At 40.7% G+C, this 19,392-nt stretch overlaps 1 protein-coding gene across 27 annotated transcripts in view; it reads right to left on the bottom strand.

Annotated features, from left to right (window-relative positions):
- rims2a (regulating synaptic membrane exocytosis 2a) overlaps positions 1-19,392 on the bottom strand; it is a 146,446-nt gene that overhangs the window by 41,130 nt on the left and 85,924 nt on the right. For 12 of the 27 annotated variants that reach the window (XM_086039291.1, XM_086039287.1, XM_086039284.1 and 9 more), the window contains 15 exons: positions 18,386-18,597; positions 17,049-17,168; positions 15,952-16,051; positions 15,729-15,852; positions 13,754-13,800; positions 13,171-13,283; positions 12,404-12,451; positions 9,130-9,260; positions 8,772-8,943; positions 7,037-7,190; positions 6,909-6,932; positions 5,672-5,740; positions 4,951-5,089; positions 2,666-2,782; positions 356-541 (listed from right to left, as the gene is read on the bottom strand). In XM_086039291.1, coding sequence (XP_085895417.1) covers positions 356-541; positions 2,666-2,782; positions 4,951-5,089; positions 5,672-5,740; positions 6,909-6,932; positions 7,037-7,190; positions 8,772-8,943; positions 9,130-9,260; positions 12,404-12,451; positions 13,171-13,283; positions 13,754-13,800; positions 15,729-15,852; positions 15,952-16,051; positions 17,049-17,168; positions 18,386-18,597 — 1,756 coding nt within the window. Of the gene's footprint in view, positions 1-355; positions 542-2,665; positions 2,783-4,950; positions 5,090-5,671; positions 5,741-6,908; positions 6,933-7,036; positions 7,191-8,771; positions 8,944-9,129; positions 9,261-12,403; positions 12,452-13,170; positions 13,284-13,753; positions 13,801-15,728; positions 15,853-15,951; positions 16,052-17,048; positions 17,169-18,385; positions 18,598-18,775; positions 18,844-19,392 lie in introns of all 27 variants that reach the window. The other 15 variants (XM_086039306.1, XM_086039296.1, XM_086039301.1 and 12 more) reach the window with 7 other exon arrangements.

The following is a 19,392-nucleotide window of genomic DNA, read 5'->3' on the forward strand; positions in this document are numbered from 1 at the left end:
ATGGCCGTCCCCAGAGATGGCTGAAAACGGGTGGATTAACTCTTATTCCAAACACTCAATATTTATCAGAATGCCTTGTTTCAACTAGTGGGCTTGCATATAACATATTCTTGAAAAAAAAGTGTTTGGGTTGACCTCCCCTTTAAAAACCAGTTGCACTGCTAACAGATGCTGCTTGTCTCGTAACTGGGAATCAGTTAGTAGCATCATTTGATCAACAAACGCTGAACATCCTAACTTCATGTTGAGTTGATTCTCCCTCACAGCTAAAACGCCTCAGGGAAGTCACTGTCAAAGCGAAGGCCAGAGTCTGTAATTGTGAGGAGTTGGTTGACGACTCCAATCTGGGTCACACCTCGTCATGGCAGGTGAGGGAGGGGCTGACCTCCCAGATGGTAGAGACGGCATGGACCTCATCATCGATGAGTCGTGGGGGCGTTCAGTGGAGCGTGATCGGGATGCGGGGCGCTCTATTGTGGGCCGCTGGTCTGCAGATCGGGACCTGCTGTGATACTCGTGTCTATCCATGGCTCCGTGGCTCCTATAGAGGTTATTGAGAGATAGGCAGGAACTCAGTGGGCCCCATGTGGCAGGGACAGTAGGCTGGAAGGGAGGTCAGCGCGGATGACAGCGGTTAGCCTCCAATTGGTGCATTTGTTAACGGACCACACCAGCGGATGGGCATGTGTTGAGTAAGGACCACACATGCGTTTTTGCCTCCCGTCAGCAGTTTTTACTTTACACTTTTACATGAGTAATTTTTTCCACCCTTGGATCGACACAGCATCGACATGTATATTAGGAGGGTTGCAGCGACGATTAGAATGCTCTAGTAATAGTCTTTCCACAACAAAATGAAAATATTCTTACAATACACTTGAGTGTCGCAGTGTGTATTTGTTGACTCAATATTCAATCTGAAGATTGACACCAAATGTCGCACTGCATTTGAATAACTGCGCCTAAATTCGAAGCATACAAAAATACAAGTGTGGTCCTTTGAAGGGGCAATTTATGTAAAAAAAAAACAACAACTATAAAATCAGATGATTCAGCAACTTGGAACAGTAGCTGGGATTTGTATATTTTCTACGATTCAAATTACAGTACATGCAACAACTGAGCCTTGTCAACAATGCTCTGTGAGTAGCTTAATGACTAAATTAGGCAGGTCAACTATTTGCCGTGCCATTTGATGCCTCTGGTTTTTTTTTGAAAATGGGGAATTCAGTGAGATACAGTAGCTGTGAAGTGTGCAAGGTATCAGATTGTGTGCTCATGCTATTGGCTCAGTGCTCATGTGCAACATGTTTGAGGTACCAAAGTGCTCTGTGAGTGATGGTTATATTTATATTACATTGAGTTGTTAGTCTCAGCAGAAAATAGTATTTTGGCACATAGGGTATACATAGTAAAGGAGCTGCAAAAAAGAATAAAAATATTGATCACAATTAACATTTATGATGCACACATTAAAAAAAATGAAAGGAAAAACAACCCACCAATGTAAGACAATCGGGAAGGAATACATCATGTAGCACAGTACTGGGTTTTTGAGCATGCTGTGTCCCACTCATGGTACACTCTGTGGCAGTGCACTTCAACACAAGAGAGTCTTTAGAGAGCGATCCCCTAAATAAGCCTGACAAAGGACAAAAAGCCCCTCAATGCTTACATTTACTCACTTCTGTCGATATTACCCCCCAAATGTCTCTCTTTGCCGTGCCCTGCTTACTCTTCAATCTTTGCTGCTTTTACTGACTGAATGCCGACAAACAAACGGTACCGGGATGAGAAGTGGAGGGCATCAGATTCCTCAGCGAGTGAGCAATTTCCTTTCTATGCCGCTTTAACAGATTTTTTTTTTTTTTACAAGAAGCTCTTGTTAATGGCCATCTGTGCTGATTTGGAGTCTAGCTGAGCCTTGGGGACATTTTGCGACACTTTAATAAAGACAGTCAAACACTTTGAAAGAGTTCTGAGAACTCATCAGTTGTCGCCCCAGAGGAGGAGAAGAAAGGCACCGGTGTAATTCCTGACTGAAAGTCAGATGGCAGAAGATTGAGTGGTCATTTACAATGTTACTGGGAAAAGGAACATGTGAGATATTTCATTTTATTTGTGCATTGGGGCACTGACATTGGTCCTAGGGGTACACTGTGGCGTTATCAGCCCAATATCACATTCTGGCCCGACACCAGAATTCAAAGGGCAAGGGCAGCATTCATAGAGTTACTCAGCTGCTCCAAGCAATACATCTTAGATACCTAAGTATTGGTTTGAAAACGGTAGCTGCCAATAGAATGTAAAGTACACTAAGAATCATGCACAGCCTGTATCAGCATACAGCTGCTTGCACAATGTAAATGGAAAACATAAACAAAGACATCACCAAAGCCACAGTCACGTGCTGGCCAGCAATTTACTGAAAAGTCATACAGCTGACAGCAGCAACATAAATAGCTCTGAGCCTCTCAGCCTACAAGCACAGAGGCAGTTGTGTACCATTCATGGACATTTACACAACTTCAGAGCAGTGATGTCTCCTTGGCAGAAACCGATATCAAACAGGATATCCTTTTCTGGCATCACAGTCACAGATAAAGAAACAACGGAGACGTCAACATGGCGGATGCACAGAGGCAGCAGCGCTCCATGTCAATACCTCTCAAAGTCATAGTCAGAAGAGTAGGCGCCCTCAGAAAAGGCACGGGATATCCTAGTGGAACGCAGTAACCTGACTGCTTCCTCACGGCAGATTGGGTACACACGGTGGTTTCGGCTGGGAAAAAATATCATATCACAGCTGGTCAGAATTGGTTGTTTTTCTCACCCGCAAGGGATGGTCACAAAAAAGTGAGGGTGGAACCTGGTAATGAACCGCTATGGTTCCGTTCGCGGATCATTTGCATACACGCCTTCATGTGAATGCATCAGGAACTGACGGCTATTCTGCAATCGTCGCTACCTTGAAGGACTGCATGGCCAACTTGCGGCAGGAAATGAAATGACTGTTTGTATGATAACAATTAAAAGGATGACCAATGCGTAATGTTGATAATGGATGGGTGAGATGTTCAAGGCGAAATCAGCCCAAACATACTTTTATCAAGAATATGTTCCCAGAAGGCCCACTAGTTGAAACACGGTATTCTGATTGATATTGTGTTTGTGGAATGAGCTAAGCAGAAAAATCCACCCCTTTTTAGCCATCTCAGGGCGCGGCCATTTTGGCACTTCTGTCGACTGAAAATGACATCACAACTACTCAGGGCTCAGGTAACGACCATACACAAGAAAACAGGTCAGTTAGAAACGGGTGGATTAACTCTTATTCCACAAACGCAATATTTATCAGAATGCCTTGTTACAACTAGGGGGCTTGCATAGAGCATAGTCTTGAAAAAAATATGTTTGAGTTGACTTCCCCTTTAAGTTGTTCATCTTTTCTATTCTTTTGAACTGAGAAGTCTGGTATAAGTTCAATCATTTGAAGAAAAGGTCTACACCCCATTAATGGCAATAAAAATGTTGACTCCAACAGCTAATTTTTAGAACCCAGCCCTTTTAACTGACAAGTTACAATATTACAAAATGAACATACAGGTATTTTATGTGATGTAAGAAAATCCAACAAGTTACTGCATGAGAAGTTCATTATAGTAAATGAAAACAGGTCGTATTGCCATAGAGTCATCGCCAGCTACTCCCCACTCAGATGGGAGTTGTCTTGAAGAAGAGGAAAAAAAAAAGAGTGCGGATTGAAGGTTTGCAGTTTATTGGATTGGAACATGTTGGGTGGGGATACTGCATGTTTAGGTCAACATCTACCTGGGTTCCTTTTGAGGAGCACCATTAGACTCAGTATGTATGGTTCGAGGAAAGGTGAGAAAATGGCTGTGACCATATGGAGGGAGGAGATAACACAGATCGGAGCTGAGATGGTGTTAAAGAGGAAACAGAGACGAACAATAGGAAGGAGAGGGGGCTGGAGGTGGACAATCTCACAGTGGAGCAGATGACAAAATTAAAGGGGATCTATTAAGATAGCATACAGTCTTTTGCAAGAAGTTTCAAAAGTTCATATAAACTGTTTTCAAAGAGGAAAATAAGACCAAGTATGGTATGTTATCAGATGCAGGATTACTGCAATGAGTGATTCATCGAAGACATTTGCTAATTATTGTTTTTGTTTTAATTTAAAGTACAATATATCAAAAAGGATAAACCAAAATGATATTAATTAATTTTTTTTTCTCATTTACAAATTCTTAAACTGAATGTTATTGGTAGAAAAGTTGATTTAGCATAGTTCTGACCGAGACAATTTAGGTTAAGTGTGTTTGCTCTGCCTATGACACTGATTTAGAGCAAGCCTCAGGGAAATTCAAACTATAATTGGACAAGAGGAAAGTAGCTATGGTCTGACGGTGCCAAGGCCATGACCGGGCATGTCGAGAAGCATATTCCAATGCTCAGAAAAAGAATAAGAGTATAAAGGGTTACTGGTTACTTTTTCTCCCTTTATGCCAGCCTTGGCATGTTTTCAGCCTCTATAGGGCATTACCTCAAAGTCAAACTGGAAAAAAACGACACTTCAATTTTTATGTAATACACTGCTACAATTCAGGAACTCAGAGCAAGAGATCATATCGATTACATTAGCAGATTTTCTTGAAAAATTCACATGACCCACAAAATCCTGAAGACATATGATGAGGTGTACAGAGGTTGCACAACCTTGTTTTTATGTACAGCCTATGCCAAAACGAACCTGAGCTATTTTCCCAACCCCCATCATTTAATTGACATTTGAATGGATTACAAGAAATTAAATAATTAATGTGATTATTACAATAGGTATGGTCAAAAATGAACATTTAAAGAAAGCCCATAAAACCAAACATGAAATAATTAGGTTATTCCAATAGTATACTCATTGATAGTTACCTGGCTGGCGGGGGAACGCTTGGGGACCGTGAACGTGCTCTATGTATTTCAGCAGACCGGGAACAGTGGTTAGAAGACATCACCTGTTCTGGGACAGACAAAGTGGAGCTCTGGAAGTCTCTTCCATTCGGTCGGTAGTCTGTGAACATGTCAACGAAAGAAGGGGCAAAACCAAATCAGTAGTTATTTGGATGTGCTGGTGATTTTAAAGTATGTTGACCTCACAACCAAAAATTAGCTTGTGTTCCAATCTGAGCTGTAAATCTTTGCGGAACTGGTGGCTACAAGGATCGAACTCTGGCACATAGAGAACAGTTTGGCCATTTGTAATGTGAATCTGCGACTGGCGAAAGGAGAGTATGGTCGACTGCATGATAAAGAAAAAACCAAGGTTGCTATATTTCAAGTACTTCTCATAGGGATATTCTGTGGCTTTCTCTGACCCTTTGTCTCATAACAGCTCACGCTCTCATTCTGATGTTCAGCGTGGGCGTTCTGATGGCGATTCGGTGAGAACAGACACAGCAAGTTGCACTGCAGGGGCAGACAAGAGCTCGCTGCTGCCTCTTCTTGCTGCTGTTATTGCTGATATTGGTCACGTAGTCGAGTGGATCTTATCCATATTTCAATTGGTAAAATGCTGAGGCTAAAATTACATATTCTGGGTACACTCAGACAGAAGTATAGAATGTCAGTATAGAATATTAGCAGAGTATATTACCTGTTATTACCCCAACGCCATCTTCACAATCATAGTCTGAGATCTCACCATCACTTATCCTCTGGGATCCTTTGAGATAAAGATAGAGAGAAGTAGAAAAAGGTGAGTAGGAAAGGGCAGAGCAAGGAAAGAATGACATAGGTTTTAATGCATTTGAACTAAAGGCTGATAATCAAACATCACTGCGTTTGAAATAAAAACACTGTAGTGTTCTGAATTGAATATGAATTTCCTTTTTGTTTTAAAGCACTTTTGCTGACCAAAAAGCAGGTAGGTCTTCAGGAATCCATTGACACTTTTGTGCATCACCATTCACCAGACTAGAAAATTCTACCCACCAAACAGACACACACATCTACATTGTGCTTTTAGTCTTTAGGCATAGCTGAGTCAAGTCAAATGGACATTTTCTTTTGTGTGTGTGTGTGTGTGTGTTATAAGTGACAAGTGCTGCATTCTGTAATGCTGCTCCCAACCTTTCACCTCAGCTTGTCACTAACTTTTCACAGCTGTCATCGCTTTCAACCCTCTAGTAGCCATCATCGGGTGCCCAGAAAAGGCCTTTTAAGAGAAACTGTCAAGAGTACAGTATTTGTCTATAGAGCACGCTGTAAAAAATACCGTATAAGCATATTGGGTGTGTTAAATGATTGTCAACTACAACAAAAGAGACAGAGGTGGTCATCGAATAATATTCATAAATGATTTCACAAAGCATTTAAAATGACGCTATATAAAATGTATACTGTATCCTCTTTCAGTTTACAGAGCAATCACATTCAAAACACACATACAAGCAGAGCAAAATGAGAGAGTAATTGTGCTTTTAATTGTAAGGGACCTAGTTGTAATGGGAAATATCACAAAGGGAAAGCAAGTGGTTTATATCAGTCTGGATGGGCAAATTGGGATTTTATAGCATTTTTAGAGCACAACATTAGGGCTGAGTGCAGTAGTTGCAGGAAAAAGTTTTGAGTTGCAGGGTCGGACAGTTAGATATTTAACAGGAGGAGACGATTATGTTTAGGGGGTCCTTTGTCTGCAACCCTGTGTGGATTTCAAAAGCGGTGTAACTAACACACCATCTCACCACATTGAAACACGTGAGGGAGCAGACACATGCACCCTTCATGGACGTAGGGTAAAGAATCAAGCCACAGGAATGCATCATTCAAGAGGATAGCAGACACGCAAATGTGTCACAGAAAGGTGCCGCCTATGAGTGCAGGACCTTTACCTGAGTATGAATATGAGCCTTTATCTGCAAAAGCAAAAGCAGTACAGTTGATGTGACACAAAGGACATGAATGCTCAATGTAACTTAGCAGGGCTTCATGACACATGTGTCAAAGAGTCGGCACTTACTTTGAAGCCGCCGTGTTGGACTTTCTCCATGAAGCTGCCTACGTTGTGTGTTCGGGGAGGCACGCGGGAGCGGGATGGAGGACACGTCGTGGGTCTGCAGCTTGTACCAGTGAGGCTCGTCATCCAGAAGAGCTGTCTCCAGTTCAATGAGTATCTACCCATGTGAAACGCCACAGTCGGGTTACAAACGCTGCCAAACACTCATCGAGTAATTCATGTTAACCAAATCAAAAACCTTCCTCGTGGTAAAGCAGTCATCTTTCCATTTTGCAATTGTATTTTCAAAAGACAAAGGTTTGAAATGCACAACATATTGGTATCATTTAGACTTTAAACTGATCTGATCTATTGGATTGAGATCTGTCGATATTTTGCATAAATTGCGCGATCTGCCAATGATGTCATTGATCGCATCCGTGAAATAAGACATTACAGCAAACACAACCTCGTTTAGTCCGCGGTCGTTCTGTACTCCCATACTCTATATGTGAGCCTAAAAGCTACCGGTAATCTATTTTTAGCCTTGTCGAGTGTCTTGTGAGCGTAAAGCCTTTGCGCTGCGAGGTGGAGGTTCCAACTCCGCGCCCTTGACCATTCACTAAGTAATAGCGTTTGTGTAGTTTTTTGATTAACGTGGTAAAAAAGTTTTTAAACCATTTTATTTGCGTCAGAAAAAGAACGAGCTACAGTATGTGTGTTATTTAATTTGAACATGTTTTTAATTAAGACCACAAAAGTTGGATCTTGCCATACTCACGTCAAAATCACTTTTCTCACTTGATGTGAGTTCCGTGAACTTCAGGCACATGCACATTCAGCCAATCACAGATGCAAACAACAGGCAGCTGTGTTGTTTGAACTAACACGGAAATAGCTCTGTTGCTGATGCACAAAAGTTGATAAACGAGGATACAAGGTATACTGCGGTCATACCGAATGTGAGGTGAGCTATTCTCGCAACGCAATAACATATAAAGTCAATAGAGTTTGTGCAGATAGGGCCGAATCTGTGCTGGAGCCGTACGACTTTGGGAATGTGCTTAGTACATCTCACACACACACACATGGCACATGCGCGGGTGGTGTCCTTTGCAGGTAAAAAGTGGACAACCAATGCAGGACAAAATAATAATAGCGGTCTGTGGGCACCAGGACTTGTACAACACAGCCCGCTTCCAGTATGAGCCAAAAAGGAGCAGGCAGCAGGAGCAGAATGTGGCGGGAGGATGTTGGTGTAGTTGGTATGGACTTGTTTACAGCTGTTGAACCAAAATAGCAATAGTATTTACTAGGCAAAGTTTTAATAAAACCTTCGTCCACCTGATTGACTGGTGATATTCTTGCATTTTGTTTCTCCTTAGCGTCAGAGGAGATGTTGTAAACACCTAAACAATACATGGTATATTTAACGTTTATCAGTGTTTTTTTTAAGTATTTTTCATGTTTTCGCCAATGCTTTTCAATCGCTGTCAATTTTATGTAGATATTATGGTTTGGTCCAGTCCATATCCCCCACAAATGGTGGGCGTCGACTATAGAGGAAATATACAAGTTGTCTTCCGATCCATCTTCTGATTCGATTGGTGAGCGGTTGTCCTTTTTTTTTTTTTTTTTCAAACTCGCTAATTGGTGATTGGCCCCAAATTCCTGATTGTGTAAAGCCTAGAATCATTGCGCAGAAAAAATTGGAAGTGAAAATGTACACATTGGTGAGATGCCTTTTTGTCTTCCTTACCTCTCCCAAGAATTCACTCTCTTCTTCCCTCACTCTGGCTTGATCCCACAACGTGATCTCCAACATGCGTTCCCGAAACTCCCGCCGATGTACCGGGGAATACATAAAGGTCTGGTTCCATTTAGGCTCTAAGGATTTCTTCACTGTTTTTGTTCTCCTCTTGCTTTTGTCACTGGGGGAAGAATAATTCAAACTATTTTCATTTACAATCGTAACATGAAAGAACCACAAAGTCAACAGGCACTGTGGTACACAGTGCACAATGAATTATGGGAGTGTGGTCAGACATGACACTGAACAAGTCAGCAAATTTTATCACCACACATTAACATGAAATGGCAACAGTCCCGGCACTCACCTTCTATCAGGGAGGAAGTAGATTTTCACGTAAGGATTTCTGGGCCGACCATCTTCCCTGGGTGGCAGGTCTTTGGCTCCCAGTATGGTGACTATTAGTTGATGGCCGACTTTGTCGTACCACAGTTTGACCTGCAAGTGCAGAACAGAAGCATAATTCAGTCACGGCGACCTGAGCCGCAAGTTGTGAAAATGCACAAAGTGAATAATGCTGGAGAAGACAGTTTCGCCAGGCTTTATTAAATCTTGGCATGCACTATTGTTTCCTTTACATAGCACAGTTGTTGACTACAATACGGGGTCCTCTCCTGTATGTACTCAAGTATCTTATAAAGTCACATGTACTTCATTAGAATACAAGATCATTAAAGCGGAAGTCAATGCAAACTTTTTTTTAAATATATATTTTTTGATATATATTATATAATATTTTTTCCAGAATATGCTCTTCGCAGGCCCACTAGTTGAAATATGTCATTCTGATTAATATTGCGTTTGTGGAATAAAGTTAAGCATCAAAATTCACCCATTTTTAGCCATCTCAGGGGGCGGCCATTTTGCCACCTGCTGACTGAAGATGACATTGAAGTTGCTCAGGGCTCAGATAATGACCAATCACTGCTCGCCTGATTTCTGAGGCTGAGCAATGATTGGTCGTTATCTGAGACCTGAGCAATGTAGATGTCATCTTCAGTCGACAGAAGTGACAAAATGGCCACTCCCTGAGCTAGTTAAAAACGGGTGGATTTCTCATATTCCACAAACACAATATTAATCAGAATGCCGTGTTTAGACTAGTGGACCTGCATAGAACATATTCTGTAAAAAAATATGTTTGGGTTGACTTCCCCTTTAAAAATGGACAGTGCTGACATTGGCGTAGTATGTGTAGATCCTTATTAACTTTATATTTGTCTCTTTGTAAATTAGGAGGTCCCCCTTTAAACAAATGTGTATGCGACTTAATCAAACGAAAAAGTTGTTTGTATGTCTGAGCATGATCAATTTGTGTGTATAAGTGTTTATAAACTATAGTGTAAGTTTGGGTCTGGGCTGATCATTCATCCTGCAGTGTTTCTCTTGCACAGATGAATAAATATTAAGGAAAGGAATTGGCTGTAATTCATCTGGATCTCATTTAACCAAAGTTGAAGTGAAACACTACTAGAAAGATGCTCTAACATTGCCAGCATGTGCTCAAGGGAAATAATGCCACCTAGCAGTGATGATGTTGTCTGTAATAATGTCGCCGATATTGGACAAAGGGCACGGATATTGGCAAATCAATCATGCTCTTGCAAGAGTAATCAAAGGTGGTAAAAGGGAAGTATGGACTCCAAAAGCAGACACTTAGAAGAGGTAAAACTCTAACAGTGGCTTTAAAGCAATTGGATGGAATGGGAAAAAAGGCATCTTCTAAGTTTTTGTCCATACTTCTTCAAGAATATGATAATGGAGAGGGTTTGCACCAGCAAGTAAAACTACCAGCTCCATGCAGCATTGTAAAAGAATGCAGCCAAGACAAGGTTGTCGAGAAAATGTAAAAATAGACGGGAGCTTATGACTAAGGCTGTTCCCCATAAATGTAAATGTAAAAAAACCATCCTACTTTCAGAATACTGCATGTCACTCAATATGACCTGATCATGCATTTGTGAGCAACTTCATTAAAAACCTAATAAACACGATAAATTATAAGAGTCAAAACACAAGACGTTAGCAAACTCGAGTCCCCGTGGCTTTTCAAAAGGGTGTAACAAGATGATTTCAAGGCTTAAGTTATTTGATACAGAACTGTACTATTTTTAGCAAACCTACTAAATCAATTCAAAATGCACACTGCTTATCTGAAGGCATCACACTACTTCTCTGTGCATAAAAACAATGGGACCCATTTGTCAGCTGTTTTTAAAATGTTGTCACTACGTTATACTATTGCCATTTTATAAAGTTAAGTCGATACCAACAAAGACAACACCTGGCTGCTGTGAATTCCAAGGCTATATATATAGCCACTACTAAATAAATACTAACAACTTTCAAAAAACCTCACGAGTAATTAGACCAATCTTCCATGTTCATTTGCTATTAACGTACATTTTAATTCTTATTAGCTACTCTCTTTAAGTGGCATGCCTTTGCACACAACCTGATGTCTGATGTCGGGCTGCGGTGAGTTAATGGCTTCATATGTTATTTGGAATCAGCCAACACATGCTTGCAACTTTGGAGCAAATTGGTTGGACAAAAAACATCCATAGGTCCCTCAATAGTCCCTAAAACCATGTTAATTAATATTATTATTATTATTATTATTATTATTAACACATATTTATGAAGTTTAAGAAATACAATGAAATCCCACATCAAATTTTCCCTAAGGAGTTATTGAGGAACTGATAAAAAATAAACACACACAAACACGGTCTAATATTCTGTCGATGAGTTCAGCATTCATAACAGCTGTCTGTAAGAATCTATACAACTTTTTATGCAAGACGGTGAGACAAAATTAACAAATCAAAATGTTTGTCCCCAGTTCCATCAAATGTCACAGAGTTATAGAAGTACACTACTGATATACAAGATGGCAAAGAGAGGTCCTTGCTGGCTCCACTTCTTTGTTTTAGTGCCATTTTTAAACATGCAATATATTGTCTTGTGTACTTTATCCGCAAGATAAACAATAGTTTGGCTGTAAAACGTAATGTTCAACTCTGTTTTCGCTGCAAAATGGCACCACAAACAAGTTCAACAAAACAGGATTAATAATAATTTACACTACTGCCATCACTAGAACACACACACAAGGAACAGTATCCCAGGAGATGTGTGTGTGCGCGCTGATGATGATGGAGTTACATAAGGTGGGTTTATTTTACAATGAAGTGGAAAATAAGTCCAGTCCTCTGTCATTAAACCACCCTCCTGCAACCGTGTATGTCAAGAGCTAATGTATTACCAAAAAATGTAATATCAGCAAATTGAACCAGGCAATGGAATTTTTTTTCTGATGTTGATTAGTTGGGCATGCACTGCCTAGGCAAACTGACACGAATGGGTTAACATGAGCAATACATCATAACTCGAATCAAAATGGTGATAGCAAGAAATCATACAGAAGAACGTAACACAAGGCACTGCACTGACAGGGAAACACGAAGCATTAATTTCCCTGGAAATGCATTTTCCCAAATATGGAAACAGAAAAAGGCCAGTCAACAGTCAAAGAGCAAAGACCAAATAGAGGGTGCCCTTCAGACAGGGCCCATTACCTGGACCCTAGGGGGAATAGGCGGTGTTCTTCTACTAAGGCTTTGGCTCTGGATAAGCAAAATTAACAACAAAGGAAATGCAATAAAACCAAAATCCCACAAAAAGACATCAACTCACAATTCACCCAAACACAAAAACAGATGTGTGCACTTTTAGGGCGCTATTATTTTTGTCCTTTCATTCAAATCTTTAAGATTTTTTTCCAGAGATAATGTGTCTCTTCTCTGCTTATCAGATGCTATGGGTGCGCAATTACCCGACTTTAGTGCCAAACATGGCATCTTGTGTCATTATCCCACAAAGCTTTTAAGTTTGAAGACTACAACAAAATATTTTGGTCATATTGATTTGACCTTACCGAAATCTAGCATTTTCGTCATGTGAACATTTTCATTGCTTAAAACACATACATGCACGCACACGCACACAAAATTATTTCTTGTAAATCCCAATTTATACAATTAGTTCCTGTCATATCGTCGCCGTCCCATTCATCCCAGGAGGGTTTTTAAACTATAAAATGGACACACGGTATCACTGACAATCCAGAATCGGGATGATAAACAGGTCAGCCAAATACATGTTACTCTGTGCCCGTTTGCCTTAACAAACTCGCACACCATTTTCTCGAGTTGTATCAACGTGCACATTTAAAATTATACAAAGGAAAATAAACATCAGTTGGATGTGGCTCTAGTTCATAGCTCAGCTCACCAATGGACAAGGCTAATTTTCATAGGCCATATGTCAGTGTAAGGTCACTTACTGAAAGCTGTCCTGACAAGTACTGGGGAGCATCCCTCAGCATGTTGGGACTCATGGGGGAGGTGACAGAAATGGATGGGCGATCCATCTTTTGGGACTCAAAAGAACTTGAACCTGAAAGACGACATGAGGCAGCCGTTTAGAATTGATAGTTCATTTTAAAATACATGTGACAAGAGAAATGTAGGAAATGGCGAATGATAGAAATGAGAGGTAGGCGGGGGAAGGAGCATGATTGTAATACAGAGAGGCAATCGGAAGTAGAAATTCATTCAGATTTTGGGTACTTAAGAGTGATGTCCTTGTGAAGAGTTTATAAATATCTTAAAAATAACTTCATGGTCTATAAATATGTATTAAAAAGCTATGAGTAAGATAAAAGTGTAGGATGTATCCTTCATAGTTAATAGAATGCCAACATAATAGGAGCGTAGAACATAATATCATTGTTCACCTACCTAAGTGCATAAGAATTTTCTAAACCCCTTGTAAGAGTCTTTTGTGTCAAATTGTATACTTGGTTGATTAGTCAGACACAGTGGGATTATGTAATGGACAAAGTATGTTAAACGATGAAGACTCACTTGATTCCAGTTGTGCATGTGTGCTGTCTGGTATCCTTGGAATATCTCTGGGGGATACAAAAGAAAAGGACGAGGCCAAGTGAATCACTAAGATAATGCTGAATGCGCTGTGCTTTAATGATCTTAAGTACAACATTAGTTTTCATTCATTCAGCAGACCCCTTAGCAGAACAAACCAGGACAGAGAGAGAAAGTGACATAGTTTAAAACTGCAGCTGCAATGTTCTCATATGAGGCTTGAGAGAGTCAGAGCCCGAGAAAGGAAGAAAGAGGTGAGAAGACATGGTAACAACATTCATTCTTAGACTAGGTATACACAACATTCCAAATTATTATACATATCGCTGGCGTCGGGCGGAATCCTTGTACTTCCAAAAGGATCCGTTTTCAGGAGACAGCAATGTATTACTATAATTATAATTATAATAAATTATTATTATGCACGGGTTGCAACAAGCAGCCAACTATCTGAAGCCCTATTATTCAAGTCCAAAGCCTTACCCCGCCATCTCCTTGCTTACATTGCAGCATTATTGGGACATGGTGGCTTCAACAACAATACGAAACTCCATCTATCACGACCATCCAAAGCAGCACAGCATCCATCAATGAATATACTGTCCTTGCTGAAAATTAGCCTCCGTGTATTTTTGAGCCCACTGCAAACATTTCTCCTTGTGAGCATTGATAAATACAGTGTAAGGCATGACCGCAAGCCTTTGTCGGATCCTGCATCGAGAGGCTATTCCCGGGAGACATCGGCAGATTCAAATACCTGCTTGCATCAGTGGCTCAACAGCTGCTCTCTTAATACAACTCGCCCGACTAAAACTTTCTTTGATACACTTTTATCTGAATGAGCCTTTTAGCTCTCTGAATCACACACAGTATTTTCAGCTTTGATCATTTGCTTAAATTTTCAGACAGTGGACTGTTCCATACTTTTCATCAGCTGAAAATATTTCCCCTTTTGCCCACACTGTGTGAAAACTGGGATTTACTTAACAATGTGGAACAAGTACAACCTCAAACAATTGCGCTTTAGTTGGGCTTAGCTGGGAAACGAATTAGCAAACCTACTAAAATGCTACACATCGTTGCTGTCCTGTGAAAAACATTTTCCAATTTTGGAACGCTTTTTTAATTTTCACGTTAATGCGATGTCTGTACCGCGGAAACACCATTCACGTAAAAATAAGAAAATTGAAAAAAAAATGGACATAAATGTTTTTCACAGCACAGTGACGATATGCAAAATTTTCACAGAAAAGCCAATACTGCAATGTTTATTTAGCTTGAATTTTACCTGTATAATAATTATAACACAGTGCCATAGTTTACGGTAAGCCCTGAATACACTTAGGGAAATGAATGTTGAAGGTCGAATTAGAGAAAGGCATATAGGTTTAACTACTTAAAACAAGCTCACATAGCTGGAGCACTTATTCCAAGAGCGATCATGTACTAAAACAAGTCATGTTGTGTGAAGGAACACATGATAAAATACACACAGACAGCAACTGAGATTAAAATGTGTTTTGGGGGGCTGCTCCGCTACTTGTTGTTCTATCTATTTTGTTTGGGGTGGAGTCACAACACAAACACTCACACACACTCAAGACAAAAGGTGAAAGTAATTAATTTTGTTTTAAGTGATAACAGTCTTGTAGGTCATATTTTGAGGAACTATCTCTCTGAACAAAGTCTGACTGATGCAAATAAAGTGGGTAACTTTCACATTAACCTATATATTTAAATATTGATCATTTTGTGAGCTTCACAAATATAACACTAACATCAATAATAATAATAATAATTATAATAATAATAATCATCATCATCATCATCATCATCATCATGGATGTGAAGAATATAAGAGTATTTTAAAGCATGTACAAACACACTCAGAACACAAACGTGTGACTGACTTGTGAATGACTAAAGTAGCACATTGAAAGGGGTTGTGATCTCTCACCCGATGGGCCGCGAGACCACCAGCTCCACTTGTGGTTCAGGCTTGGATTCTAAAATTATATTGTAAACTTCTTTAAATGTTGCGCCTTGTAAAAGCCTTCCATTCCATTCCAGCACCTGGTCACCTGTAAGATCATAACATGTTGTTAAACTCAAGTGTGTCCTTGTTCCGTAAGTCAGCACAAAATTTAGTTTAATAAAATGTAAATTTTTGTTCTGAATACCTGGTCTGAGGTGCCCTACAGTGTCCGCTAGACTTCCTTTTCTCACTTTAGTGATGAAAGCGCAAAGTCTACCAGATTCTGTCATCTTGCCTCCGACCACCTGTGGTGAAGAAGAGAGGTGAATGTATTAGTAACTACGCTGATGGAAAACATGTGAGCAGATCACCTCCAGTTACAACGCATACTCCTGTTTGTGTATAACTGTAACTTTTTTCCTGCAGTCAATTTTCAAGTATGATACTACAGAAAAGCTTTGTCAACGGAAGGTGTGACATAAAAGAAAGTATTATTTGTTTCCGTTCTGTTTTAATGTCCAGGGTAATGCTTTAGTCCTTTGGGGCACACACTAGGACTGTTCTGGGGTTCTGCAACAGTGCAAGCCTGTGGGCTAGTACTGTACTGTAGTCAAGATGCCATACTCCACTCTCATCATACAAATAAAATCCTGCTTAATGGAGGCTGAATGCCAACATACAAAGGAGCTTAGGGAAGTCTGCTAAATGAAATGGCTTTATATAACAGGCTGAGGCCGAAGCGGGGGCCTCGCAGAGGAGAACAGAGAGGGATGGACTGTGAGGGCAAAGCTGGCAGCATGAATGATGGACTGACTGGCTGGACTGCAGTGTGTGTTTGCTGCTGCTGAGGAGACAGAAACGCACAAAGGCACTGAGCAGACACAAACGTGCATTTTTAGGAGGCTCATTTAATCAGTAATGATTACCCACCACAACCGCCACCACCCCCAACCCCCATCTTGCTGTTTTTTGTTCACTATCCTTTTGGTCCCCTATCCGTCTGGATTTAAGTTGTTTTGAACCATATGGAATTATCTTAGTATGTAAGGGCCAACAGTGGCACTTGAGAGTTTGTGGAGATGCTACGCTGGAGATGCTGCTTTAATATGTAACTTAATCATTTTAGAGGTTTCAATTACAAGCGCGCTCTTGCTAAAGAATAATCGTAATCAGGAACAGAGTCAAGTCACATTGAGATCTACTAGAAAGCAAGGTGATATCATGAGATATTGGAGGCAGCAGAGGAAAATCACACAAACAGAGAGCACAGTATAGATCAACACACTACCAGAGTAAGCTCACCTTAAGACCAAGCAGAGCTCCTGAGTCTCGAGGCACACTTCCATCTTTCATTCTCTTATTGAGCAAAATGCGCCCTATTAGACGATCCCCATCTTTGGACGGCTGCCACGTCACCGGATGCTACGAGGTCAGAGCGACAACACACCTTGTGTTTACAAACTTGAATGTGATCACTTTAGATAAGTTCAGTGAATGGGGGCAGTCGGAGAAGTGATTATTCACTTAGAGTGGGAAAGTTCACACAAGCTCGGCGCTCAAGTGTAGTACTATACATTTTTCATGTTCATTTTTTTTTCTCAATGTTCTACCTCAGAAAAGTAAGCATTTATAAATCCGCTGATGATATACAGTACTTTATAGGAAATATAAGATTTAACATGGTCATTTCCAGAGCTTTTGTGAACCTGCCAGAGTGAGGGGTGGAGTGAGAGTCATGCAGTGCCCCATGCAGAGTAAAGCAAGCAGCCCCAGCATTACTAAACCAGCGCATCAAACTTGGGGGAAAGAAGGGCAGTGTTTCACGCAGAAAATTCACTACACATATACAACCATTTTTCAGGAGGAGTTATTGAAGGGATAGAAGACTAAGAAAAGGGCTAAAAGGGTCATCTTCTATACAGGAACCAAATTAAAGACAGATGTTTTTTTTTAAGAATGAAAAGCACATTGCGCACAACGAAGCAGTGAAACACACATGGGGTGAGAACAGACGCAGCAGTGGAAGGGAAAAAAGAAAAACATGTAAAAAAAAAATTAAAATAAAATCCAATCTCCCCTATTAGGTGTGCTGACAATTGGTTAGGTTTTTGTATAAAATTGGGTGGAATATTGGCCAAGGGAAGGTTTCATCTGGACTGGTTGCTGTGGGGGGAGGGGGCAGCAGAGTGAGAGGGATGGCCTAAGGTTTGCCTGTCACTTTTAACAGGACCGCTACAGAGCAACAACACAACATACGAAAACGAGCATGCAACTAGGAGAGACACACATTCCTTTGTGCCATGACAAACAGAGAAGTTCAGTGTCAGTGGTCGTCATTACTACTACTACTGGAAGGTGTGTGGTTTGTTTCTATTGGGGAGCAATACAGCAAGTACAAGTAGCAAGCATAGAGGGTATCCCTGCAAGACTTTTTTTTCCAGCCACACCAAGCAAGGTGGAGCCATAATTAACCCAAAACAAAAAGGAACAAAATCGTAAAAGAAATTGATTTTAGACAACGTCAAATAAAACGCAAAAAAACAAACATCTCACCTATTTACACTTAGTGACACAGAGCAAACAAAGACGGAGAGATCATAAATAGATAGCAAAAAATGCAGGCTAGATTGTCTCAGTACCTTCTCACTATGGCTATGCTCCTCGTTTAGCGTAGTGCTACTGCACGTATCAACTCCTGAGTCTTTAACTTGCGGTTCACACCACGCCAAGTCCTCTTCAAACGAGTGTCCCCCAAAGCGCACCATTTTCTTTTGCCTCTCAGATAAGGTGTGTGCCGGCTCAGACATAAATGCCTGCTCAATTGTTTTTCTTTTTCCCCTTTGACTGTCCCCTAAAGGTGTGGGATAAAAACAGAAAGAAAACAGAAAAACAACATGCAAAGGTGTAAATAAAACAAAGGAAATGTGAAATGACAATAGACTCTGGAATACAGGGGATGAGGGGAGGAGAAGGACAGAGACACAGATAGAGGTTACGAGGCAGGAAGGAGGGGACTCCACATGTCTCACCAAAGACATTGGGGAGGCCTCGCTGCTATGCCAAGATGCATGGTCCCACCAATGGCCATCCAAATCTCCTGTAAGGCGCGGGGAGGGTGTACGTACATGAGAGAGGACAGCAAGAGGGAGCAGTGAGGACACCACAAACCACAACATAGACACAAACTGACACACGCATACACACAGGCTCAAGTATACAACGACCCCAGTGCACATGCTCCACAAATTCTCACAACCATATATGATCCCTATGGAAAAAGCAAAATGACAGTTGAGGTTATAACACAAACGGTACCGACTTGACCAACACAAGGAAAACACAACCCTGCAACACTTAGTTGGTAGAGTAGCAGTTCATCGGAAGTGACTCTGCTTCGATTCCGGGTAATCCCTCAAGTCCTGACGGAACATGATACTGTACTGAACTCCCGGTCATCAATCCACATGGGCATACTGATTGTATTCCGTCTGTGACAGACCACATCATCGTTACTGAGTGAATGCGTAGTTGAGTCATCACTGAAAAACAACTTTGGATTATGGTCAACAAATGAACTACATAATTGCTGTTATCGTGCCATTTTCAGAAACAACTTATTGTTTTAGCACTTCAAGTTAGTTTCTTT

Source organism: Filicampus tigris, chromosome 8 (genome assembly GCF_054856515.1).
Source record: "Filicampus tigris isolate MCC_2025a chromosome 8, RoL_Ftig_1.0, whole genome shotgun sequence".
In the NCBI taxonomy this organism is placed as follows: domain Eukaryota; kingdom Metazoa; phylum Chordata; class Actinopteri; order Syngnathiformes; family Syngnathidae; genus Filicampus; species Filicampus tigris.